General features: G+C 47.9%; 2 protein-coding genes across 2 annotated transcripts in view; one reads left to right on the forward strand and one right to left on the reverse strand.

Annotated features, from left to right (window-relative positions):
• The window catches only part of PANX1 (pannexin 1), a 168,731-nt gene that overhangs the window by 63,741 nt on the left and 77,477 nt on the right, over positions 1-27,513 (forward strand). The gene's annotated exons all lie outside the window — the stretch shown is intronic.
• Positions 21,476-24,557, reverse strand: LOC134999741 (zinc finger protein 862-like). The gene is made up of 3 exons (XM_063951447.1): positions 24,399-24,557; positions 24,206-24,312; positions 21,476-24,114 (listed from the first exon to the last, which is right to left on the reverse strand). The coding sequence occupies exons 2-3, from the start codon at positions 24,305-24,307 to the stop codon at positions 21,667-21,669; spliced, it is 2,550 nt and encodes an 849-aa protein (XP_063807517.1). The 5' UTR covers positions 24,308-24,312; positions 24,399-24,557; the 3' UTR covers positions 21,476-21,666.

Raw genomic sequence — 27,513 nt, forward strand, 5'->3', positions numbered from 1 at the left:
CCGCCCGTTTGGGAGCTTTGGTATAATCCCCATGGTCCTTACGGAGTTCCCAGCATCCACTAGGACGTCAGAGAAAATAAGAATTTACTCACCGGTAATTCTATTTCTCTGACGTCCTAGTGGATGCTGGGAACTCCGTAAGGACCATGGGGAATAGCGGCTCCGCAGGAGACTGGGCACAAAAGTAAAAGCTTTAGGACTACCTGGTGTGCACTGGCTCCTCCCCCCATGACCCTCCTCCAAGCCTCAGTTAGATTTTTGTGCCCGGCCGAGAAGGGTGCACACTAGGGGCTCTCCTGAGCTTCTTAGTGAAAAGTTTAGTTTTAGGTTTTTTATTTTCAGTGAGACCTGCTGGCAACAGGCTCACTGCATCGAGGGACTAAGGGGAGAAGAAGCGAACTCACCTGCGTGCAGAGTGGATTGGGCTTCTTAGGCTACTGGACACCATTAGCTCCAGAGGGACCGAACACAGGCCCAGCCTCGGAGCTCGGTCCCGGAGCCGCGCCGCCAGCCCCCTTACAGAGCCAGAAGCAAGAAAAGGTCCGGAAAAATCGGCGGCAGAAGACCTCAGTCTTCAACAAGGTAGCGCACAGCACTGCAGCTGTGCGCCATTGTTACTCAGGCACACTTCACACTCCGGTCACTGAGGGTGCAGGGCGCTAGGGGGGGGCGCCCTGAGCAGCAATGTAAAACACCTTGGCTGGCATAAATACACCACATATAACCCCCAGGGCTATATGGGTGTATTTTAACCCCTGCCAGATTCCACAGAAAAACGGGAGAAAAGGCCGCCGAGAAGGGGCGGAGCCTATCTCCTCAGCACACTGGCGCCATTTTCTCTCACAGCTCCGTTGGAGGGAAGCTCCCTGGCTCTCCCCTGCAGTTACTACACTACAGAAAGGGGTTAAAAAAGAGAGGGGGGCACTAATTAGGCGCAGTATAACAATACAGCAGCTATAAGGGGAAAAACACTTATATAAGGTTATCCCTGTATATATATATAGCGCTCTGGTGTGTGCTGGCATACTCTCCCTCTGTCTCCCCAAAGGGCTAGTGGGGTCCTGTCCTCTATCAGAGCATTCCCTGTGTGTGTGCTGTGTGTCGGTACGTTGTGTCGACATGTATGAGGAGGAAAATGAGGTGGAGGCGGAGCAATTGCCTGTAACAGAGATGTCACCCCCTAGGGAGTCGACCCCTGAGTGGATGAGCTTATGGAAGGAATTATGTGACAGTGTCAGCTCTTTACAAAAGATTGATGACATGAGACGGCCGGCGACTCAGTCTGTGCCTGTCCAGGTGTCTCAAAAGCCATCTGGGGCTCTAAAACGCCCGTTACCGCAGATGGCAGATACAGACGCCGACACGGATATTGACTCCAGTGTCGACGATTAAGAGACGAATGTGACTTCCAGTAGGGCCACACGTTACATGATTGAGGCTATGGAAAATGTTTTTACACATTTCTGATAATACCAGTACCACTAAAAAGGGTATTATGTTGGGTGAGAAAAAACTGCCTGTAGTTTTTCCTGCATCTGAGGAATTAAATGAAGTGTGTGATGATGCGTGGGTTTCCCCCGATAAAAAAGTTATTGGCATCATACCCCTTCCCGCCAGAGGATAGGGCACGTTGGGAAACACCCTTTAGGGTGAATAAAGCGCTCACACGCTTGTCTAAACAGGTGGCACTACCGTCCCCGGATACGGCCGCCCTTAAGGAACCTACTGACAGAAAGCAGTAAAATATCCTAAAATGTATATACACTCACACGGGTGTGATACTGCGACCAGCAATCGCCTCAGCCTGGATGTGCAGTGCTGGGGTGGCTTGGTCGGATTCCCTGACTGACAATATTGATACCCTAGATAGGGACAGTATATTACTAACTATAGAGCATTTAAAAGATGCATTTCTATATATGCGTGATGCACAGAGGGATATTTGCCGACTGGCATCAAGAGTAAGTGCGCTGTCCATTTCTGCCAGAAGAAGGTTATGGACAAGACAGTGGTCAGGTGATGCTGATCCCAAAAGGCATATGGAAGTATCGCCTTATAAAAGGGAAGAGTTATTTGGGGTAGGTCTAACAGACCTGGTGGCCACGGCAACGGCTGGAAAATCCACATTTTTACCCCAGGTAGCTTCTCAACCTAAGAAGACGCCGTATTATCAGGCGCAGTCCTTTCGGCCCCATAAAGCGGGCAAAAGGCGCCTCATTTCTGCCCCGTGGCAGAGGGAGAGGGAGAGGGAAAAGGCTGCAGCAAACAGCCAATTCCCACAAAAGCCCTCTCCCGCCTCCGCAAAGTCCTCAGCATGACGCTGGGGCTTTACAAGCGGTCTCAGGCACGGTGGGGGCCCGTCTCAAGAAATTCGAGACGTCTTCCCCTCGCCGTTTCATAAAGTCTGCTTTACCGACGTCTCCCTCAGACAGGGAGACAGTATTGCAAGCCATTCACAGGCTGTATTCCCAGCAGGTGATAATCAAGGTACCCCTCCTGCAACAGGGAAAGGGGTACTATTCCACACTATTGGTGGTACCGAAGCCGGACGGCTCGGTGAGACCAATTTTAAATCTAAAATCCTTGAACACTTACATACAAAGGTTCAAATTCAAGATGGAGTCACTCAGAGCAGTGATTGCAAACCTGGAAGAAGGGGACTATATGGTCTCTCTGGACATCAAAGATGCTTACCTACATGTCCCAATTTACCCTTCTCCAAGGGTACCTCAGGTTTGTGGTACAGAACTGTCACTATCAGTTTCAGACGCTGCCGTTTGGATTGTCCACGGCACCACGGGTCTTTACCAAGGTAATGGCCGAAATGATGATACTCCTTCGAAAGAAGGGAGTTTTTAGTTATCCCTTACTTGGATGGTGGCTTCCTACGAAGCAATTCCATTCGGCAGATTCCACGCAAGAACTTTCCAGTGGGACCTGCTGGACAAATGGTCCGGATCGCATCTTCAGATGCATCAGCGGATAACCCTGTCATCAAAGACAAGGGTGTCTCTCTCCTGTGGTGGTTGCAGAGTGCTCATCTTCTAGAGGGCCGCAGATTCGGCATTCAGGACTGGGTCCTGGTGACCACGGATGCCAGCCTGCGAGGCTGGAGAGCAGTCACACAGGGAAGAAATTTCCAGGGCTTGTGGTCAAGCCTGGAGACATCACTTCACATAAATATTTTGGAGCTAAGGGCCATTTACAATGCCCTAAGCCAAGCAAGACCTCTGCTTCAAGGTCAGCCGGTGCTGATCCAGTCGGACAACATCACGGCAGTCGCCCACGTAAACAGACAGGGCGGCACAAGAAGCAGGAGGGCAATGGCAGAAGCTGCAAGGATTTTTCGCTGGGCGGAAAATCATGTGATAGCACTGTCAGCAGTGTTCATTCCGGGAGTGGACAACTGGGAAGCAGACTTCCTCAGCAGGCACGACCTCCACCCGGGAGAGTGGGGACTTCACCCAGAAGTCTTCCACATGATTGTAAACCATTGGGAAAAACCAACGGTGGACATGATGGCGTCCCGCCTAAACAAAAAATTGGACAGATATTGCGCCAGGTCAAGGGACCCTCAGGCAATAGCTGTGGACGCTCTGGTAACACCGTGGGTGTACGAGTCAGTGTATGTGTTCCCTCCTCTTCCTCTCATACCAAAAGTACTGAGAATTATAAGACGGAGGGGAGGAACTATACTCGTGGCTCCGGATTGGCCAAGAAGGACTTGGTACCCGGAACTTCAAGAGATGCTCACGGAGGACCCGTGGCCTCTACCTCTAAGAAGGGACCTGCTCCAGCAAGGACCCTGTCTATTCCAAGACTTACCGCGGCTGCGTTTGACGGCAGGGCGGTTGAACGCCGGATCCTGAAGGAAAAAGGCATTCCGGATGAAGTCATCCCTACCCTGATCAAGCCAGGAAGGATGTAACCGCAAAGCATTATCACCGCATTTGGCGAAAATATGTTGCGGGGTGCGAGGCCAGTAAGGCCCCGATGGAGGAATTTTCAACTAGGTCGATTCCTGCATTTCCTGTAAACAGGAGTGTCTATGGGCCTAAAATTGGGGTCCATTAAGGTTCAAATTTCGGCCCTGTCAATTTTCTTCCAGAAAGAACTAGCTTCAGTTCCTGAAGTTCAGACGTTTGTAAAAGGGGTACTGCATATACAGCCTCCTTTTGTGCCTCCAGTGGCACCTTGGGATCTCAATGTAGTTTTGGGGTTCCTAAAGTCACATTGGTTTGAACCACTTGAATCTGTGGAGTTAAAATATCTCACATGGAAAGTGGTCATGTTGTTGGCCCTGGCCTCGGCCAGGCGCGTGTCAGAATTGGCGGGCTTTATCCTGTAAAAGCCCTTATCTGATCTTCCATTCAGACAGGGCGGAATTGAGGACTCGTCCTCAATTTCTCCCTAAGGTGGTTTCAGCGTTTCACTTGAACCAGCCTATTGTGGTACCTGCGGCTACTAGGGACTTGGAGGACTCCAAGTTGCTGGACGTAGTCAGGGCCCTGAAAATATATGTTTCCAGGACGGCTGGAGTCAGAAAATCTGACTCGCTGTTTATCCTGTATGCACCCAACAAGCTGGGTGCTCCTGCTTCTAAGCAGACTATTGCTCGTTGGATTCGTAGTACAATTCAGCTTGCACATTCTGTGGCAGGCCTGCCACAGCCAAAATCTGTAAAAGCCCATTCCACAAGGAAGGTGGGCTCATCTTGGGCGGCTGCCTGAGGGGTCTCGGCTTTACAACTTTGCAGAGCAGCTACTTGGTCAGGAGCAAACACGTTTGCTAAATTCTACAAATTTGATACCCTGGCTGAGGAGGACCTGGAGTTCTCTCATTCGGTGCTGCAGAGTCATCCGCACTCTCCCGCCCGTTTGGGAGCTTTGGTATAATCCCCATGGTCCTTACGGAGTTCCCAGCATCCACTAGGACGTCAGAGAAAATAAGAATTTACTTACCGATAATTCTATTTCTCGTAGTCCGTAGTGGATGCTGGGCGCCCATCCCAAGTGCGGATTGTCTGCAATACTTGTACATAGTTATTGTTACAAAAATCGGGTTATTATTGTTGTGAGCCATCTTTTCAGAGGCTCCTCTGTTATCATGCTGTTAACTGGGTTCAGATCACAGGTTGTACGGTGTGATTGGTGTGGCTGGTATGAGTCTTACCCGGGATTCAAAATCCTTCCTTATTGTGTACGCTCGTCCGGGCACAGTATCCTAACTGAGGCTTGGAGGAGGGTCATGGGGGGAGGAGCCAGTGCACACCAGGTAGTCCTAAAGCTTTTACTTTTGTGCCCAGTCTCCTGCGGAGCCGCTATTCCCCATGGTCCTTACGGAGTTCCCAGCATCCACTACGGACTACGAGAAATAGAATTATCGGTAAGTAAATTCTTATTTTCTCGTAGTCCGTAGTGGATGCTGGGCGCCCATCCCAAGTGCGGATTGTCTGCAATACTTGTAAATAGTTATTGTTACACAAATCGGGTTATTATTGCGAGCCATCTGTTCAGAGGCTCCTTTTGTTATCATACTGTTAACCGGGGTTCCTATCACGAGTTATACGTGTGATTGGTGTGGCTGGTATGAGTCTTACCCGGGATTCAAAATCCTTCCTTATTGTGTCAGCTCTTCCGGGCACAGTGTCCTAACTGAGGCTTGGAGGAGGGTCATAGGGGGAGGAGCCAGTGCACACCAGATAGTCCTAAATCTTTCTTTAGATGTGCCCAGTCTCCTGCGGAGCCGTCTATTCCCCATGGTCCTTACGGAGTTCCCAGCATCCACTACGGACTACGAGAAATAGAATTACCGGTGAGTAAATTCTTATTTCTCTGACATCCTAGTGGATGCTGGGAACTCCGTAAGGACCATGGGGAATAGCGGCTCCGCAGGAGACTGGGCACAAAAAATAAAAGCTTTAGACTAGCTGGTGTGCACTGGCTCCTCCCCCTATGACCCTCCTCCAAGCCTCAGTTAGATTTTTGTGCCCGAACGAGAAGGGTGCAAGCTAGGTGGCTCTCCTGAGCTGCTTAGAAGTAAAAGTTTAAATAGGTTTTTTATTTTCAGTGAGTCCTGCTGGCAACAGGCTCACTGCATCGTGGGACTAAGGGGAGAAGAAGCGAACTCACCTGACTGCAGAGTGGATTGGGCTTCTTGGCTACTGGACATTAGCTCCAGAGGGACGATCACAGGTTCAGCCTGGATGGGTCCCGGAGCCGCGCCGCCGGCCCCCTTACAGAGCCAGAAGAGCGAAGAGGTCCGGAGAAAGCGGCGGCAGAAGACGTTCCTGTCTTCAAATAAGGTAGCGCACAGCACTGTAGCTGTGCGCCATTGCTCTCAGCACACTTCACACTCCGGTCACTGAGGGTGCAGGGCGCTGGGGGGGAGCGCCCTGAGACGCAATAAAAACGATATAAAAACCTTATATGGCTAAAAAAAATGCATCACATATAGCTCCTGGGCTATATGGATGCATTTATCCCCTGCCAGTTTCCTGAAAAAAGCGGGAGAAAAGGCTGCCGTGAAGGGGGCGGAGCCTTTCTCCTCAGCACACAAGCTCCAGTTTCTTTCACAGCTCCGCTGGAAGGACGGCTCCCTGACTCTCCCCTGCAGTCCTGCACTACAGAAACAGGGTAAAACAGAGAGGGGGGCACTATTGGCAGCTAATATATAAATACAGCAGCTATAACAGGGAGTAACACTTATATAAGGTTATCCCTGTATATATATATATAGCGCTCTGGTGTGTGCTGGCAAACTCTCCCTCTGTCTCCCCAAAGGGCTAGTGGGGTCCTGTCCTCTATCAGAGCATTCCCTGTGTGTGTGCTGGGTGTCGGTACGATTGTGTCGACATGTATGAGGACGAAAATGATGTGGAAGCAGAGCAATTGCCTGTGTTAGTGATGTCACCCCCTAGGGAGTCGACACCTGACTGGATGGTAGTAATTAAAGAATTACGTGACAACGTCAGCACTTTGCAAAAAACTGTTGACGACATGAGACAGCCGACAAATCAATTAGTGCCTGTTCAGGCGTCTTAGACACCGTCAGGGGCGCTAAAACGCCCGTTACCTCAGATGGTCGACACAGACCCTGACACGGATACTGAATCCAGTGTCGACGGTGACGAGACAAACGTAATGTCCAGTAGGGCCACACGTTACATGATCACGGCAATGAAGGAGGCTTTGAACATTTCTGACACTACAAGTACCACAAAAAAGGGTATTATGTGGGGTGTGAAAAAACTACCAGTGGTTTTTCCTGAGTCAGATGAATTAAATGAGGTGTGTGATAAAGCGTGGGTTTCCCCCGATAAAAAACTGCTGATTTCTAATAAATTATTGGCACTATACCCTTTCCCGCCAGAGGTTAGGGCACGTTGGGAAACACCCCCTAGGGTAGATAAGGCGCTCACACGCTTATCAAAACAAGTGGCGTTACCGTCTCCTGATACGGCCGCTCTCAAGGAACCAGCTGATAGAAGGCTGGAAAATATCTTAAAAGGTATATACACACATACCGGTGTTATACTGCGACCAGCGATCGCATCAGCCTGGATGTGCAGCGCTGGAGTGGCTTGGTCGGATTCCCTGACTGAAAATATTGATACCCTGGATAGGGACAGTATATTATTAACTATAGAGCATTTAAAGGATGCATTACTATATATGCGAGATGCACAGAGGGATATTTGCACCCTGGCATCTAGAGTAAATGCGATGTCCATTTCTGCCAGAAGAACGTTATGGACGCGACAGTGGTCAGGTGATGCGGATTCCAAACGACATATGGAAGTATTGCCGTATAAAGGGGAGGAGTTATTTGGGGTCGGTCTATCGGACCTGGTGGCCACAGCAACGGCTGGAAAATCCACCTTTTTACCCCAGGTCACCTCTCAGCAGAAAAAGACACCGTCTTTTCAAACCCAGTCCTTTCGTCCCTATAAGGGCAAGAGGGAAAAAGGCCGCTCGTTCCTGCCCCGGGGCAGAGGAAGGGGAAAAAGACTGCACCATGCAGCCTCTTCCCAGGAGCAGAAGCCCTCCCCCGCTTCTGCCAAGTCCTCAGCATGACGCTGGGGCTCTGCAAGCAGACTCGGGCACGGTGGGGGGCCGTCTCAAGAATTTCAGCGCGCAGTGGGCTCACTCGCAAGTGGACCCCTGGATCCTGCAGGTAGTATCACAGGGGTACAAATTGGAATTCGAGACGTCTCCCCCTCGCCGGTTCCTGAAGTCTGCTCTACCAACGTCTCCCTCCGACAGGGAGGCAGTATTGGAAGCTATTCACAAGCTGTATTCCCAGCAGGTGATAATCAAGGTACCCCTCCTACAACAGGGAAGGGGGTATTATTCCACGCTGTTTGTTGTACCGAAGCCGGACGGCTCGGTGAGACCAATTTTAAATCTAAAATCTTTGAACACTTATATAAAAAGGTTCAAATTCAAGATGGAGTCACTCAGAGCAGTGATAGCGAGCCTGGAAGAAGGGGACTATATGGTATCTCTTGACATCAAGGATGCTTATCTCCATGTCCCAATCTACCCTTCTCACCAAGGGTACCTCAGGTTTGTGATACAAAACTGTCATTATCAGTTTCAGACGCTGCCGTTTGGATTGTCCACGGCACCACGGGTCTTTACCAAGGTAATGGCCGAAATGATGATTCTTCTTCGAAGAAAAGGCGTCTTAATTATCCCTTACTTGGACGATCTCCTGATAAGGGCAAGGTCCAGGGAACAGTTAGAGGTCGGAGTAGCACTATCTCAGGTAGTGCTACGTCAGCACGGGTGGATTCTAAATATCCCAAAATCACAGCTGATTCCAACAACACGTCTACTGTTCCTAGGGATGATTCTGGACACAGTCCAGAAAAAGGTGTTTCTCCCGGAGGAGAAGGCCAGGGAGTTATCCGAGCTAGTCAGGAACCTCCTAAAACCAGGACAAGTGTCAGTGCATCAGTGCACGAGAGTCCTGGGAAAAATGGTGGCTTCTTACGAAGCGATTACATTCGGAAGATTCCATGCAAGAACTTTTCAGTGGGATCTGCTGGACAAATGGTCCGGATCGCATCTTCAGATGCATCAGCGTATAACCCTATCTCCAAGGACAAGGGTATCTCTCCTGTGGTGGTTACAGAAGGCTCATCTTCTAGAGGGCCGCAGATTCGGCATTCAGGATTGGATGCTGGTAACCACGGATGCCAGCCTGAGAGGCTGGGGAGCAGTCACACAGGGAAGAAATTTCCAGGGCTTGTGGTCAAGCATGGAAACGTCTCTTCACATAAATATCCTAGAGCTAAGGGCCATTTACAATGCCCTAAGCCAAGCAAGGCCTCTGCTTCAAGGTCAACCGGTATTGATCCAGTCGGACAACATCACGGCTGTCGCCCACGTAAACAGACAGGGCGGCACAAGAAGCAGGAGGGCAATGGCAGAAGCTGCAAGGATTCTCCGCTGGGCGGAAAATCATGTGATAGCACTGTCAGCAGTGTTCATTCCGGGAGTGGACAACTGGGAAGCAGACTTCCTCAGCAGACACGACCTCCACCCGGGGGAGTGGGGACTTCATCCAGAAGTCTTCCAAGTGATTGTAAACCGTTGGGAAAAACCAAAGGTGGACATGATGGCGTCCCGTCTCAACAAGAAACTGGACAGATATTGCGCCAGGTCAAGGGACCCTCAGGCAATAGCGGTGGACGCTCTGGTAACTCCGTGGGTGTTCCAGTCGGTATATGTGTTCCCTCCTCTTCCTCTCATACCAAAAGTACTGAGAATCATAAGAAGGAGAGGAGTAAGAACGATACTCGTGGCTCCGGATTGGCCAAGAAGAACTTGGTACCCGGAGCTGCAAGAGATGCTCACGGAGGACCCGTGGCCTCTACCTCTAAGGAAGGACCTGCTCCAGCAGGGACCTTGTCTGTTCCAAGACTTACCGCGGCTGCGTTTGACGGCATGGCGGTTGAACGCCGGATCCTGAAGGAAAAAGGCATTCCGGATGAAGTCATCCCTACCCTGATCAAGGCCAGGAAGGATGTAACTGCAAAACATTATCATCGCATTTGGCGAAAATATGTTGCGTGGTGTGAGGCCAAGAAGGCCCCTACGGAGGAATTTCAACTGGGTCGTTTCCTACATTTCCTGCAAGCAGGATTGTCTGCAGGATTGTCTGCAAGCAGGTTCAAATTTCGGCCCTGTCGATCTTCTTCCAGAAAGAACTGGCTTCAGTGCCTGAAGTTCAGATGTTTGTCAAAGGGGTACTGCATATACAGCCTCCTTTTGTGCCTCCAGTGGCACCTTGGGATCTCAATGTAGTTTTAGGGTTCCTAAAATCACATTGGTTTGAACCACTTGCCACAGTGGATTTGAAATATCTCACATGGAAAGTGGTAATGCTGTTGGCCCTGGCTTCAGCCAGGCGCGTATCAGAATTGGCGGCTTTATCCTATAAAAGCCCTTACATGATATTTCATTCGGATAGGGCGGAATTGAGGACTCGTCCTCAATTTCTCCCTAAGGTGGTTTCAGCGTTTCACATGAATCAACCTATTGTGGTACCTGTGGCTACTAGGGACTTGGAGGACTCCAAGTTGCTGGACGTAGTCAGGGCCCTGAAAATATATGTTTCCAGGACGGCTGGAGTCAGAAAATCTGACTCGCTGTTCATACTGTATGCACCCAACAAGCTGGGTGCTCCTGCTTCTAAGCAGACGATTGCTCGTTGGATTTGTAGTACAATTCAACTTGCACATTCTGTGGCAGGCCTGCCACAGCCAAAATCTGTAAAAGCCCATTCCACAAGGAAGGTGGGCTCTTCTTGGGCGGCTGCCCGAGGGGTCTCGGCTTTACAACTTTGCCGAGCAGCTACTTGGTCAGGGGCAAACACGTTTGCTAAATTCTACAAATTTGATACCCTGGCTGAGGAGGACCTGGAGTTCTCTCATTCGGTGCTGCAGAGTCATCCGCACTCTCCCGCCCGTTTGGGAGCTTTGGTATAATCCCCATGGTCCTTACGGAGTTCCCAGCATCCACTAGGACGTCAGAGAAAATAAGAATTTACTTACCGATAATTCTATTTCTCATAGTCCGTAGTGGATGCTGGGCGCCCATCCCAAGTGCGGATTGTCTGCAATACTTGTATATAGTTATTGTTACAAACAAATCGGGTTGTTTATTGTTGGAAGCCATCTTTTCAGAGGCTCCTACAGTTATCATACTGTTAACTGGGTTCAGGTCACGAGTTGTACGGTGTGATTGGTGTGGCTGGTATGAGTCTTACCCGGGATTCAAGATCCTTCCTTATTATGTACGCTCGTCCGGGCACAGTATCTTAACTGAGGCTTGGAGGAGGGTCATAGGGGGAGGAGCCAGTGCACACCAGCTAGTCTAAAGCTTTTACTTTTTGTGCCCAGTCTCCTGCGGAGCCGCTATTCCCCATGGTCCTTACGGAGTTCCCAGCATCCACTACGGACTATGAGAAATAGAATTATCGGTAAGTAAATTCTTATTTTTTTCCATTAACCTGTTAAAAACAGGTGTCGACATTCATATATTAAGAGAAAGTCCAGGAACAGAGCATGATGTCCCTCCTGGAAAGGGATATGTTGGGAGGTATGTATACTGCATTTATACTGGTTCTTCAAGTTGGACGAAGTTTACATTAATAATGTATTTTCTCTGACGTCCTAGTGGATGCTGGGAACTCGGTAAGGACCATGGGGATTAGCGGGCTCCGAAGGAGGCTGGGCACTCTAGAAAGATCTTAGACTACCTGGTGTGCACTGGCTCCTCCCACCATGACCCTCCTCCAAGCCTCAGTTAGATTTCGTGCCCGGCCGAGGTTGGATGCACACTAGGGGCTCTCCTGAGCTCTTAGAAAGTTATAGTCTTAGAATTTGTTATTTTCAGTGAGACCTGCTGGCAACAGGCTCACTGCAGCGAGGGACTAAGGGGAGAAGAAGCGAACTCGCCTGCTTGCAGCCGGATTGGGCTTCTTAGGCTACTGGACACCATTAGCTCCAGAGGGATCGACCGCAGGCCCAGCCTTGATGTTCGGTCCCGGAGCCGCGCCGCCGTCCCCCTTACAGAGCCAGAAGCAAGAAGATGGTCCGGAAAATCGGCGGCATGAAGACATCCTGTCTTCACCAAGGTAGCGCACAGCACTGCAGCTGTGCGCCATTGCTCCTCATACACACTTCACACTCCGGTCACTGAGGGTGCAGGGCGCTGGGGGGGGGCGCCCTGAGGCAGCAATAAAAACACCTTGGCTGGCTAAAATACCTCAATATATACCCCTGGGGCTATATATGAGGTAAATACCCCTGCCAGAATCCCATAAAAAGCGGGAGAATACGCCGCGAAAAAGGGGCGGAGCCTATCTCCTCAGCACACTGGCGCCATTTTTCCCTCACTGCTCGGCTGGAAGGAAGCTCCCTGGCTCTTCCCTGCAATTCTACAGTACAGTAAGAGGGAAAAGAGAGGGGGGGGGCATTAAAATTGGCACTGTATGCAGTATATTATATTGAAAAGCAGCTATTAGGGACATAACTCAGTTAGTCCCTGTATATATATAGCGCTCTGGTGTGTGCTGGCATACTCTTACTCTGTCCCCCCAAAGGGCTTTTGTGGGTCCTGTCCTCTGTTGGAGCATTCCCTGTGTGTGTGGAGTGTGTCGGTACGGCTGTGTCGACATGTTTGAGGAGGATAATGATGTGGAGGGGGAGCAGATGCCTTTAGCAGGGATGTCACCCCCTGGGGGTCAGACACCTGAGTGGATGGTATTATGGCAGGAAATGAGTGCACGTATAGACTCCTTATATAAAAAATTTGACGACATGCCGACTGTGGGACAGCCGAGTCTTCAGCTCGTGCCTGTCCAGGTGTCTCAAAAGTCATCAGGGGCTCTGAAACGCCCGCTATCTGAGGTGGCACAAGTAGATGTCGACACGGATACTGACACCAGTGTCGACGACGATGAGTCAAATTTAATGCCCGTTAAGGCCATTCACTGCATGATTGAGGCAATGAAAGAGGTGTTAAATATTTCTGATTTACATCCAGGTACCACAAAAAAGGGTATTATGTTTGGGGAGAAAAAACTACCTGTAGTTTTTACCCCGTCAGATGAATTAAATGAAGTGTGTGAAGAAGCGTGGGCTTCCCCTGATAAGAAATTGGTAATTCCTAAGAAGCTACTAATGGCGTTCCCTTTCCCGCCAGAGGATAGGTTACGTTGGGAAACACCCCCGAAGGTGGATAAAGCGCTCACACATTTGTCTAAAAAGGTGGCACTACCGTCCCAGGATACGGCCGCCCTTAAGGAACCTGTTGATAGAAAGCAGGAGGCGATCCTGAAGTCTGTATATACACACTCAGGCATTATACTCAGACCAGCTATTGCGTCAGCATGGATGTGCAGTGCTGCCGCTGCGTGGTCAGATAAACTGTCAGAAGATATTGACACGTTAGACAGAGACACGATCCTGCTAACAATTGACCATATCAAAGACTCAGTCTTATACATGAGAGATGCACAGAGGGAAATCTGCCGGCTGGCATCTAAAGTAAGTGCATTATCCATCTCTGCTAGGAGATGCTTATGGACTCGCCAGTGGACTGGAGATGCAGATTCCAAAAGGCACATGGAAGTTTTGCCTTATAAGGGGGAGGAATTATTTGGGGATGGTCTCTCCGACCTAGTTTCCACAGCAACGTCTGGGAAGTCAGCATTTTTACCCCATGTCCCCTCACAGCCTAAGAAGGCGCCATTTTATCAGGTTCAGTCCTTTCGGTCCCAGAAAAACAAGCGGGGAAAAGGAGGGTCTTTTCTGTCAAGAGGCAGAGGCAGGGGAAAAAGGCTGCAGCAAACAGCAGGTTCCCAGGAACAAAAGTCCTCCCCCGCTTCCTCTTCCAAGTCCGCCGCATGACGGTGGGGCTTCACAGGCGGAGCCAGGTACGGTGGGGGCCCGCCTCAGGAATTTCAGCGATCAGTGGGCTCGCTCACAGGTGGATCCCTGGATCCTTCAAATAGTATCTCAGGGATACAGGCTGGAATTCGAGGAGACTCCACCCCGCCGTTTCCTAAAATCCGCCTTGCCGATTGCTCCCTCAGACAGGGAGGCGGTGCTAGCAGCGATTCACAAGCTGTATTCCCAGCAGGTGATAATCAAGGTACCCCTACTTCAACAAGGCCGGGGTTACTATTCCACACTATTTGTGGTGCCGAAACCGGACGGCTCGGTGAGACCCATTTTAAATTTGAAATCCTTGAACACATACATAAAAAAATTCAAGTTCAAGATGGAATCGCTCAGGGCGGTTATTGCAAGCCTGGACGAGGGGGATTACATGGTATCCCTGGACATCAAGGATGCTTACCTGCATGTCCCCATTTACAATTCTCACCAGGAGTACCTCAGATTTGTGGTACAGGATTGCCATTACCAATTCCAGACGCTGCCGTTTGGACTCTCCACGGCACCGAGGGTATTTACCAAGGTTATGGCGGAAATGATGATACTCCTTCGAAAAAAGGGAGTTTTAATTATCCCATACTTGGACGATCTCCTAATAAAGGCACGATCCAAGGAACAGTTGTTAGTGGGAGTAGCACTATCTCAGGAAGTGCTGAGCCAGCACGGTTGGATTCTGAATATCCCAAAGTCACAGCTGGTCCCCACGACACGTCTAATGTTCCTGGGAATGATTCTGGACACGGCCCAGAAAAAAGTGTTTCTCCCGGAGGAGAAAGCCAGGGAGTTGTCTTCTCTAGTCAGAGACCTCCTAAAACCAAAACAGGTATCGGTGCATCACTGCACGCGGGTCCTGGGAAAGATGGTAGCTTCTTACGAAGCAATTCCATTCGGCAGGTTCCATGCCAGAATTTTTCAGTGGGACCTGTTGGACAAGTGGTCCGGATCGCATCTTCAGATGCATCGTTTAATAACCCTGTCTCCACGAACCAGGGTGTCTCTTCTGTGGTGGCTGCACAGTGCTCATCTTCTGGAGGGCCGCAGATTCGGCATACAGGACTGGGTCCTGGTGACCACGGATGCCAGCCTACGAGGCTGGGGGGCAGTCACAAAGGGAAGAAATTTCCAAGGACTATGGTCAAGTCAGGAGACTGCCCTTCACATAAATATTCTGGAACTAAGGGCCATTTACAATGCCCTAAGTCAAGCAAAATCCCTGCTCCTACACCAGCCGGTGCTGATCCAGTCAGACAACATCACGGCAGTCGCCCATGTGAATCGACAGGGCGGCACAAGAAGCAGGACGGCGATGGCAGAAGCCACAAAAATTCTCCGATGGGCGGAGAATCATGTACTAGCACTGTCAGCAGTGTTCATCCCGGGAGTGGACAACTGGGAAGCAGACTTTCTCAGCAGGCACGACCTCCACCCGGGAGAGTGGGGACTTCATCCAGAAGTCTTCCAAATGATTGTAAATCAATGGGGTCGTCCACAGGTGGACATGATGGCGTCCCGCCTAAACAAAAAACTAGAGAAGTATTGCGCCAGATCAAGAGACCCTCAGGCGATAGCTGTGGACGCTCTAGTGACACCGTGGGTGTACCGGTCAGTTTATGTGTTCCCTCCTCTACCTCTCATACCAAAGGTATTGAGAATAATAAGAAAGCGAGGAGTAAACACAATTCTCGTGGTTCCGGATTGGCCGAGAAGAGCGTGGTACCCGGAACTTCAAGAGATGATCTCAGAGGACCCGTGGTCTCTGCCGCTCAGACAGGACCTGCTGCAGCAGGGCCCCTGTCTGTTCCAAGACTTACCGCGGCTGCGTTTGACGGCATGGCGGTTGAACGCCGGATCCTGAAGGAAAAGGGCATTCCGGAGGAAGTCATTCCTACGCTTATTAAAGCCAGGAAAGAGGTCACAGCAACTCATTATCACCGCATATGGCGGAGGTATGTTGCATGGTGTGAGGCCGAAAAGGCCCCAACGGAGGAATTTCAACTAGGTCGATTTCTGCATTTCCTGCAAGCAGGAGTGAATATGGGCCTAAAACTGGGCTCCATTAAGGTACAGATCTCGGCTCTGTCAATTTTCTTTCAAAAAGAACTAGCTTCAGTACCTGAAGTTCAGACATTTGTGAAAGGAGTGCTGCATAGTCAGCCCCCATTTGTGCCTCCTGTGGCACCTTGGGATCTCAACGTGATGTTGAGTTTCTTAAAATCACATTGGTTTGAGCCACTAAAAACCGTGGATCTGAAATATCTCACGTGGAAAGTGGTCATGTTATTGGCCTTGGCTTCAGCCAGGCGAGTGTCAGTTAGCGGCTTTATCATGTAAAAGCCCTTATCTGATTTTCCATATGGATAGGGCAGAATTGAGGACTCGTCCCCAGTTTCTCCCTAAGGTGGTGTCATCGTTTCACCTGAACCAGCCTATTGTGGTGCCTGCGGCTACTAAGGATTTGGAGGACTCCAAGTTGCTAGACGTTGTCAGGGCCCTGAAAATATATGTTTCCAGGACGGCTGGAGTCAGAAAATCTGACTCGCTGTTTATCCTGTATGCACCCAACAAGCTGGGTGCTCCTGCTTCTAAGCAGACTATTGCTCGTTGGATTTGTAGTACAATTCAGCTTGCACATACTGTGGCAGGCCTGCCACAGCCAAAATCTGTCAATGCCCATTCCACAAGGAAGGTGGGCTCATCTTGGGCGGCTGCCCGAGGGGTCTCGGCTTTACAACTTTGCCGAGCTGCTACTTGGTCAGGGGCAAACACATTGCAAAATTCTATAAATTTGATACCCTGGCTGAGGAGAACCTGGAGTTCTCTCATTCGGTGCTGCAGAGTCATCCGCACTCTCCCGCCCGTTTGGGAGCTTTGGTATAATCCCCATGGTCCTTACGGAGTTCCCAGCATCCACTAGGACGTCAGAGAAAATAAGAATTTACTCACCGGTAATTCTATTTCTCGTAGTCCGTAGTGGATGCTGGGCGCCCATCCCAAGTGCGGTTTATCTGCAATACTTGTACATAGTTATTGTTAACTAAATCGGGTTATTGTTGAGCCATCTGTTGAGAGGCTCTATTGTTTCATACTGTTAACTGTGTTTCATATCACGAGTTGTACGGTGTGATTGGTGTGGCTGGTATGAGTCTTACCCGGGATTCAAAATCCTTCCTTATTGTGTACGCTCGTCCGGGCACAGTACCTAACTGAGGCTTGGAGGAGGGTCATGGTGGGAGGAGCCAGTGCACACCAGGTAGTCTAAGATCTTTCTAGAGTGCCCAGCCTCCTTCGGAGCCCGCTATTCCCCATGGTCCTTACGGAGTTCCCAGCATCCACTACGGACTACGAGAAATAGAATTACCGGTGAGTAAATTCTTATTATTCTTTATAACCTTTAAAGGGACCTAAGATGAATACAGAACGGAGACAGGTTTTATTTCCTTTGTGTTTTTTTTTTGAAGGAGACGTTTACATTTGTGCAGAAGAGGAAGTGTCAGTGTACGGCCACAGAGCAAGCCACCAAGACTAACAGTAGTTATATAACTGTGATTCCTCCTTCATCTGTCTGGGCCAGTGTAGATGAGGGATGGCCCTTCGTCAAAACAAAGAACATTGGGCCCATCAGAGTAGATTTGGGGAGTTCCTCTATGGCACAGGTTCTCAAACTCGTTCCTCAGGACCCCACACAGTGCATGTTTTGCAAGTAACCCAGCAGGTGCACAGGTGTATTAATTACTCACTGACACATTTTAAAAGTTCCACAGGTGGAGCTAATTATTTCTTTGACGTCCTAGTGGATGCTGGGAACTCCGTAAGGACCATGGGGAATAGACGGGCTCCGCAGGAGACTGGGCACTCTAAAAGAAAGATTAGGTACTATCTGGTGTGCACTGGCTCCTCCCTCTATGCCCCTCCTCCAGACCTCAGTTAGAATCTGTGCCCGGCCAGAGCTGGGTGCTCCTAGTGGGCTCTCCTGAGCTTGCTAGAAAAGAAAGTATTTGTTAGGTTTTTTATTTTCAGTGAGATCTGCTGGCAACAGACTCACTGCTACGTGGGACTGAGGGGAGAGAAGCAAACCTACCTGCTTGCAGCTAGCTTGTACTTCTTAGGCTACTGGACACCATTAGCTCCAGAGGGTTCAAACACAGGGCCTGACCTCGATCGTCCGTTCCCGGAGCCGCGCCGCCGTCCCCCTTGCAGAGCCAGAAGGCAGAAGAGAAGCGATGAAATCGGCGGCAGAAGACTCCTGTCTTCATTAAGGTAGCGCACAGCACCGCAGCTGTGCGCCATTGCTCCCACAGCACACCACACACTCCAGTCACTGTAGGGTGCAGGGCGCTGGGGGGGGCGCCCTGGGCAGCAATTATAATACCTTTTGGCACTTAAAATACACATAATACAGTCTGAAAACTGTATATGTGTAAAAACCCCCGCCATTAAGTTACATAAAACGCGGGACAGAAGCCCGCCGCTGAGGGGGCGGGGCCTTCTTCCTCAGCACACCAGCGCCATTTTCCCTTCACAGCTCCGCTGGAAGCAGCTCCCCAGGCTCTCCCCTGCAGTATCCTGATACAAGAAGGGTAAAAAAGAGAGGGGGGACACATAAATTTAGGCGCAAATAAGATATTTAAGCAGCTATTGGGTAAATCACTTTTTATAGTGTAAATCCCTGTGTTATATAGCGCTGTGGTGTGTGCTGGCATACTCTCTCTCTGTCTCCCCAAAGGACTTTGTGGGGTCCTGTCCTCAGTCTGAGCATTCCCTGTGTGTGTGCGGTGTGTCGGTACGGCTGTGTCGACATGTTTGATGAGAAGGGTTACGTGGAGGCGGATAAGTGTGGTGACACCTGATTGGATGGATATGTGGAAGGTCTTAACTGACAGTGTCAACTCCTTACATAAAAGGTTCGATGACGCAGCAGCCTTGGGACAGCCGGGGTCTCAGCCCGCGCCTGCCCAGGCGACTCAGAAGCCGTCAGGGGCTCATAAACGCCCGCTAGCTCAGATGGTAGACACAGATGTCGACACGGAGTCTGACTCCAGTGTAGATGAGGATGAGACAAATGTACAGTCTACAAAAGCCATCCGATGCATGATTACTGCAATGAAAGATGTATTGCACATTTCAGATATTAACCCGGTTACCACCAAGAGGGGTATTATGTTTGGGGAGAAAAAGCAGCCAGTGACTTTTCCCCCATCTGATGAATTAAATGATTTGTGTGAAGAAGCGTGGAGTTCCCCTGATAAGAAACTAGTGATTTCTAAGAGGTTACTGATGGCGTACCCTTTCCCGCCAACGGATAGGTTACGTTGGGAAACATCCCCTAGGGTGGACAAGGCGCTGACACGCTTATCTAAAAGGGTGGCACTGCCGTCTCAGGATACGGCCGCCCTAAAGGAGCCTGCGGATAGAAAGCAGGAAGCTATCCTGAAGTCTGTGTATACACACTCTGGTACTCTACTGAGACCTGCTATTGCTTCAGCCTGGATGTGTAGTGCTGCAGCAGCATGGACTGATACCCTGTCAGACAACATTGATTCCCTCGACCGGGATACTGTTTTGCTAACCCTCGAACATATAAAAGACGTCGTCTTATATATGCGGGATGCCCAGAGGGACATTTGCCTGCTGGCATCTAGAATTAATGCAATGTCCATTTCTGCCAGGAGAGTATTAGTGTTCACTCTAGGAATTTTTTAGGGCAGGGTGCTGATCACGGGGAGGGCACATTTTTCATTCGGGAGGGCACATTTTTCATTCGGGAGGGCACATTTTTCATTCGGGAGGGCACGATTATGTCCATACTGTAATGCTTAGACATGTGTCTTAACTAAAAATGAGTACAAAGACTCATGGTTTTTTGTTTGTGCACCCATTTTATTTAATGTTTACCTTTTACATGCGGACAAGGATTTGAAAGTGAAGAGTGTTAAATAAAAGTATTTGTGGTCCATTCATCACCAATGTAGCTCTACTGTATAGATTACAACTACAGTGTTCTATCATCCTGCACCTGTCACAACTTGTGCAGTTATTCTTTCCTGCCAGGGGTGTCGTCCTCTGCTCTGGTGCTTCTATCACTCTGGTCTTTATTTCAGTGGTAGACTTGTGATAGAAGCACTAGAGTACAGAACGACACCCCAGGCAGGAGGAACTGCACAGGTTGTGAAGGTGCTAAAATAAACACTAATCCTAGCATTTTATACAAGTTATAATAATAGTACCATGTGGATTGGATGCAGGTAGCTGATCAAACGTCCTACAGGTCATCTGGAGTAGATGTAGGTGTCAGCTGTTCAAAACAGAAGGGTCCAACTATTTATGCAGGCTCAGGCGGATGCCGTCTTGTCACTGGCTGTAAATATCCTCTTAGGCGCTGTGCTGAAGCTGAAACAGAACCATGCAACATAAACTGACTGCATGTTATCAGAGTCCATTTGTACTGCATTCCTAGTTCTTCAAAGCACAGCTTATTCCTTGGAGTAGAATTGTAAGACCACCATAGATTTTTAGTCTCGTACAATTCTTCCCCACAAAAATAAGGGCTTGTGCTTTGAAGAACTAAAGAACACAGCAGAAAAGGGACTCTGATAACAGGATTATGGACATACTAGGGCCACTCCACCACCTCTAAGTAGGAATACTCTCCCTCCTCCCACATTTTCTTGGTACTCTACCTTTTTGAACTGGAAAGTTGGGCTCCAAGTAGCTTGGGTGGCTCAGGTGCAGAGTCCTCGGTTGTCATCTGAAATGTTGAGTGCAGATTTGGTAACTGAAGAAGAGCAATCGCCACAGCTGTCCAACTATTTATGCAGGCTCAGGCGGATGCCGTCTTGTCACTGGCTGTAAATATCCTCTTAGGCGCTGTGCTGAAGCTGAAACAGAACCATACAACATAAACTGACTGCATGTTATCAGAGTCCATTTGTACTGCATTCCTAGTTCTTCAAAGCACAGCTTATTCCTTGGAGTAGAATTGTAAGACCACCATAGATTTTTAGTCTCGTACAATTCTTCCCCACAAAAATAAGGGCTTGTGCTTTGAAGAACTAAAGAACACAGCAGAAAAGGGACTCTGATAACAGGATTATGGACATACTAGGGCCACTCCACCACCTCTAAGTAGGAATACTCTCCCTCCTCCCACATTTTCTTGGTACTCTACCTTTTTGAACTGGAAAGTTGGGCTCCAAGTAGCTTGGGTGGCTCAGGTGCAGAGTCCTCGGTTGTCATCTGAAATGTTGAGTGCAGATTTGGTAACTGAAGAAGAGCAATCGCCACAGCTGTCCAACTATTTATGCAGGCTCAGGCGGATGCCGTCTTGTCACTGGCTGTAAATATCCTCTTAGGCGCTGTGCTGAAGCTGAAACAGAACCATACAACATAAACTGACTGCATGTTATCAGAGTCCATTTGTACTGCATTCCTAGTTCTTCAAAGCACAGCTTATTCCTTGGAGTAGAATTGTAAGACCACCATAGATTTTTAGTCTCGTACAATTCTTCCACACAAAAATAAGGGCTTGTGCTTTGAAGAACTAAAGAACACAGCAGAAAAGGGACTCTGATAACAGGATTATGGACATACTAGGGCCACTCCACCACCTCTAAGTAGGAATACTCTCCCTCCTCCCACATTTACTTGGTACTCACCTTTTTGAACTGGAAAGTTGGGCTCCAAGTAGCTTGGGTGGGTCAGTTTATGTGCGTTGTCCTTGGTTGTTGCTCACAATCTACAGTACAGGTGTTTCTGATTGTAGAGTGTGGTCGGTGGCCAGCTGTGTGTGGTCTACAAGAAAATATTCTTCTTTGCTTTTTCATCCAGTGCTTTACCGCCTCTCTGTAGTTTACCTTGCCATTTAGCTTAATGGCTAATATGCTGTTGACATTTTCCACCTTGAGACGGTTTCTGTGATCTGTTAAGATTAATTTAACTTGCGAAAAAGTTCTTTCAACTTCAGCAGTTGAGAGTGGTAGAACACAGCCAACTGAAACAAGTTTCTGAATTAGAGGAAATGCTACGCCAATTGTGTCTTCAGATTTTTCTAAAGTCTTGTACACGTTGACCATGGACAATCTTTCATTATCAGAATTTTCTTCTTCCGTTTGTAAGAATACAGATTTAAAGTCTTCCCATTCTGATAACAGAAGATCTTCGTCCAGTTGATAAAAATCAGCAAGCTGTGCCATTTCGGCCACACCATAAAATCCCACACCTTTGTCTGCATTAAGATGCCTCATATCTAAGACACTTAGATGATCAAGTATAGCTATATTATGCATCCTCTCTGAAATGTTTTGGACCAATAGATCTAGAAAACACCTTGCATCTTCTTCAAACTTACAATTTTCTGCTGCTATAGGAGCCTGAATTCCTATTTTTCTTGCAGCATTTTCCAGGTTCCTGCAAAACTGACCCCCAGGCTTACGCTTTAAATTTTTCAAAGCACCAAGCGTAATGGAAACATTGCTGTGTATTGTAGACAAGTCAATATCTCTTCTTTCAAAGATTAAAACTAATTTGGAAAGCAGGCTCAGTACATCACAAAGAAAGTGAATTAATTGAAAAAAATGAAAATTTTTCAGATGTTTGAGAAGTCCTTCAGCAGTTGGCCCACTCACACCACTTGTAGTCCTTGACTGTCCAGTTACAACAGCATTTTCCAAATCGACAATGATCGAATGATAATTAATTCTTATTGAATTAATAGCATTTTCATGTGATAGCCATCTTGTGTGGCTAGCCTTTTTTATTTTTGTTCCCTTACATTTAGTAAATACTCTTTGTATTTCTTCCAAAGTTTTGCTCCTCACAGAGCTGTATTTATAGTATTTGTAAATACTTGTTAATACTTCATCCATTTTCAGGAAAGGATTCAAAGATTCAAATGTATTTTTTGTTGCAAGAGCTAAACGATGATTGTGACAATGTATTGAAATAATCTTATTATTTTTGGCCTTTAGTTTGGCTGCTACTCCATCACGGTGACCAACCATTGAACTGGCGCCGTCACTTCCAAAGCCTACTAATTTCTCAAACCCTCCACAGTCTTCTATAGTCTGTGAAAGAGCATTGAAAATAGTTTCTGATTTTCCATCTGGAATTTCTGTATCATTAATAAAGGACACACTGACTTCTCCATCTTTTATATATTTTGCAGCAGTTGCCAAGTGTTTTCTGTTGCTGACATCAGTAGTTTCATCTGACATAACTGAAAATGATGGACTCTTCTGTAAAGACAAGATAACTTTCTCTCTTTGAACACTGGCCATCGAATTAACAAATTCGTTGATTGTTTGGTAGCTTGTATATGAGGCATTTTTAGATTTGTTCAGAGGGGCTAAAACTGGAGACTTTAATTCTTCTATACAGAAAACAACAAATGGTTTAAAAACAGTTGTATGTGGTATATTATGCTGGATTAGAAAATCCAGGCACTTCATAGCACATTCCACAGCTTTGAATTCCTCTGACTCTGGTCTATTTTTTCTGTTCTGTGAAGCCTCAGCATTACAACCGATTATTTCAGTTTGCATTGCTGCCTTGTGCATCTCGGAAACAGAATGCTCCTTAATTTTATCGCGCCTTACTGTGCTCATCCCACTATTCATCCATGGAGATTTGTTGTATTTTGTGTCGTTCAACAGATGTTTTAAACACAGCTTGCAGAGTAGAGATTCTCTTTCACCATTTTTTTTACAACTAAGCCACGGAAACTCTCTTTTCCATTTTATTTGGAAACCAACTTTATGTTTTGACTTTTTTTTTGGAGAAGCACTAACCCCAATGTCATTTATTATATCTGTATCTTCATTAGAAGAGCACCTTTCTTCAGATAGGTCATCATCCAAAATAATAGGGGGTGAGGTGTCACACTCTAAATTCTGAGAACAGTTGGCAAGAGAGATGGAGGATTGAGAATGCACATCTATGGTGTTTTCATTAACAATGACATTACATGACGTCGATACCGAGTCATCTACATTGCTGCAATTTGTGTTAACTGTGGCCAGTGAATTATCTTGGGAAGTGCATTGATTATCTGTGGGTACAGGATCAGAGGTGCTGGGTACAGGATCAGAGGTGCTGGGTACAGGATCAGAGGTGCTGGGTACAGGATCTAACTCTGCTGCATTTATTTTCTGTAATTAATAAAAATCATAATCTAAATTCAAATATTTGTTACACTTTCTTACAGGGGTTTAAAATGGGTGTATGTAAATGTTTTCCTACCTTCTTTTTTCCTGAAAACATTTGATTGATTTTCAAACATTTTTTGCCTATTTCCTTGGTTTTTCTTTCATGTTCTTTCACTTTCCTTTTAAGAGTAGGCATGTTTTCTAAAAATAAAAAAAAATAAAAACACTTAACACACTCAAGCTCCCTAGAATGAGAGCCACTGTACTCTCCGTACCAGCAAACTCACCTGAGACAAGTTGAGGTCTCCTGTCATTCAAGCCAAGAGGATCAAAGAAGGATCAATATGCTTATTTGGAGCCTGTGGTGTGGAGTGATGCACAGTTGGTTCAATGGTTGGTCAACGTGATGGAGTACATAGAGACGAGGATGAGGATGAGCCAGCTTTCTGTGGAAGAACAAAACACTTTAACACACTCAAGCTCCCTCGGATGAGAGCCGCACTGTTTACTCTCAGTACCAGCATACTCACCTGAGGCAAATTGAGGACTCCGGGGATGCCGAGAGGATCAAAGAAGGAGCCAGAATATGCCACTTTGGAGCCTGTGGTGTGGAGTGATGCGCCAGTTGATGCAGTGGATTGCTTAACGTGATGGAGTACACAGAGATGAGGATGAGGATGAGCCAGCTTTCTGTGGAAGAACAAAACACTTTAACACACTCAAGCTCCCTCGGATGAGAGCCGCACTGTTTACTCTCAGTACCAGCATACTCACCTGAGGCAAATTGAGGACTCCGGGGATGCCGAGAGGATCAAAGAAGGAGCCAGAATATGCCACTTTGGAGCCTGTGGTGTGGAGTGATGCGCCAGTTGATGCAGTGGATTGCTTAACGTGATGGAGTACACAGAGATGAGGATGAGGATGAGCCAGCTTTCTGTGGAAGAACAAAACACTTTAACACACTCAAGCTCCCTAGGATGAGAGCCGCACTGTTTACTCTCAGTACCAGCATACTCACCTGAGGCAAATTGAGGACTCCGGGGATGCCGAGAGGATCAAAGAAGGAGCCAGAATATGCCACTTTGGAGCCTGTGGTGTGGAGTGATGCGCCAGTTGATGCAGTGGATTGCTTAACGTGATGGAGTACACAGAGACGAGGATGAGGATGAGGATGAGCCAGCTTTCTGTGGAAGAACAAAACACTTTAACAAACTCAAGCTCCCTCGGATGAGAGCCGCACTGTTTACTCTCAGTACCAGCATACTCACCTGAGGCAAATTGAGGACTCCGGGGATGCCGAGAGGATCAAAGAAGGAGCCAGAATATGCCACTTTGGAGCCTGTGGTGTGGAGTGATGCGCCAGTTGATGCAGTGGATTGCTTAACGTGATGGAGTACACAGAGATGAGGATGAGGATGAGCCAGCTTTCTGTGGAAGAACAAAACACTTTAACACACTCAAGCTCCCTCGGATGAGAGCCGTACTGTTTACTCTCAGTACCAGCATACTCACCTGAGGCAAATTGAGGACTCCGGGGATGCCGAGAGGATCAAAGAAGGAGCCAGAATATGCCACTTTGGAGCCTGTGGTGTGGAGTGATGCGCCAGTTGATGCAGTGGATTGCTTAACGTGATGGAGTACACAGAGATGAGGATGAGGATGAGCCAGCTTTCTGTGGAAGAACAAAACACTTTAACACACTCAAGCTCCCTAGGATGAGAGCCGCACTGTTTACTCTCAGTACCAGCATACTCACCTGAGGCAAATTGAGGACTCCGGGGATGCCGAGAGGATCAAAGAAGGAGCCAGAATATGCCACTTTGGAGCCTGTGGTGTGGAGTGATGCGCCAGTTGATGCAGTGGATTGCTTAACGTGATGGAGTACACAGAGACGAGGATGAGGATGAGGATGAGCCAGCTTTCTGTGGAAGAACAAAACACTTTAACAAACTCAAGCTCCCTCGGATGAGAGCCGCACTGTTTACTCTCAGTACCAGCATACTCACCTGAGGCAAATTGAGGACTCCGGGGATGCCTAGAGGATCAAAGAAGGAGCCAGAATATGCCACTTTGGAGCCACAGTGGTGTGGAGTGATGCGCCAGTTGATGCAATCGGATTGCTTAACGTGATGGAGTACACAGAGATGAGGATGAGGATGAGCCAGCTTTCTGTGGAAGAACAAAACACTTTAACACACTCAAGCTCCCTAGGATGAGAGCCGCACTGTTTACTCTCAGTACCAGCATACTCACCTGAGGCAAATTGAGGACTCCGGGGATGCCGAGAGGATCAAAGAAGGAGCCAGAATATGCCACTTTGGAGCCTGTGGTGTGGAGTGATGCGCCAGTTGATGCAGTGGATTGCTTAACGTGATGGAGTACACAGAGACGAGGATGAGGATGAGCCAGCTTTCTGTGGAAGAACAAAACACTTTAACAAACTCAAGCTCCCTCGGATGAGAGCCGCACTGTTTACTCTCAGTACCAGCATACTCACCTGAGGCAAATTGAGGACTCCGGGGATGCCTAGAGGATCAAAGAAGGAGCCAGAATATGCCACTTTGGAGCCACAGTGGTGTGGAGTGATGCGCCAGTTGATGCAATCGGATTGCTTAACGTGATGGAGTACACAGAGATGAGGATGAGGATGAGCCAGCTTTCTGTGGAAGAACAAAACACTTTAACACACTCAAGCTCCCTCGGATGAGAGCCGCACTGTTTACTCTCAGTACCAGCATACTCACCTGAGGCAAATTGAGGACTCCGGTGAGCCGTGAGGATCAAAGAAGGAGCCAGAATATGCTGCTATGGAGCCTGTGGTGTGGAGTGCCAGGAGTCAGAGGTGCAGTGATGGATGTGACAGATAGTGTGTCATGTGATTGAGTACATAGAGACGAGGATGAGGATGTGCCAGCTTTAGAAAAAAAAAAGAAAGTAATAAATGTGGACAGATTTTTCAATTAACTTATAGAATTTTAAGTGTTGCACCTTATGTCATGAGGATGCTGTATGATTTGGGGGCCCTTAATTATTATGGTCATCATTTATGATGACCATTCAATAATGGCCCCCAAGTCATAAAGTAAACTGGGGCAGATGTATTAAACTTGGAGAAGTGATTATAGTGCATTAGCCAGTCAGTTCCTGTCATGTAAAACCTGTAATGATTGGATGGTGCATTCATATTTATGCTAGCTATCACTACTCCAGGCTGTTCCTGATGGTTCTGAACATTCGGACAGGTTACTATTCCCACTTATAGTTCGCATGGATAGATAATCATGAAAAATGTGAAAAAAAAAAAAATGTGAAAAGCACAGGAAGAATATACAAACTCCACACAATAGGACCAATAGTCCAACAGAGTGCAGTGGGTCATGCAATGGTAGCTTTTTTAAAATA

Source organism: Pseudophryne corroboree, chromosome 2, assembly GCF_028390025.1.
Source record: "Pseudophryne corroboree isolate aPseCor3 chromosome 2, aPseCor3.hap2, whole genome shotgun sequence".
NCBI classification, from domain to species: Eukaryota; Metazoa; Chordata; class Amphibia; order Anura; family Myobatrachidae; genus Pseudophryne; species Pseudophryne corroboree.

Coding starts and splice junctions, on each gene's coding strand:
- LOC134999741 (XM_063951447.1), bottom strand. CDS start 24,307: ATGCCTACTCTTAAAAGGAAAGTGAAAGAACATGAAAGAAAAACCAAG. Junction 24,115..24,205: donor TGTTTTCAGGAAAAAAGAAG/GTAGGAAAACAT, acceptor TATTAATTACAG/AAAATAAATGCAGCAGAGTT.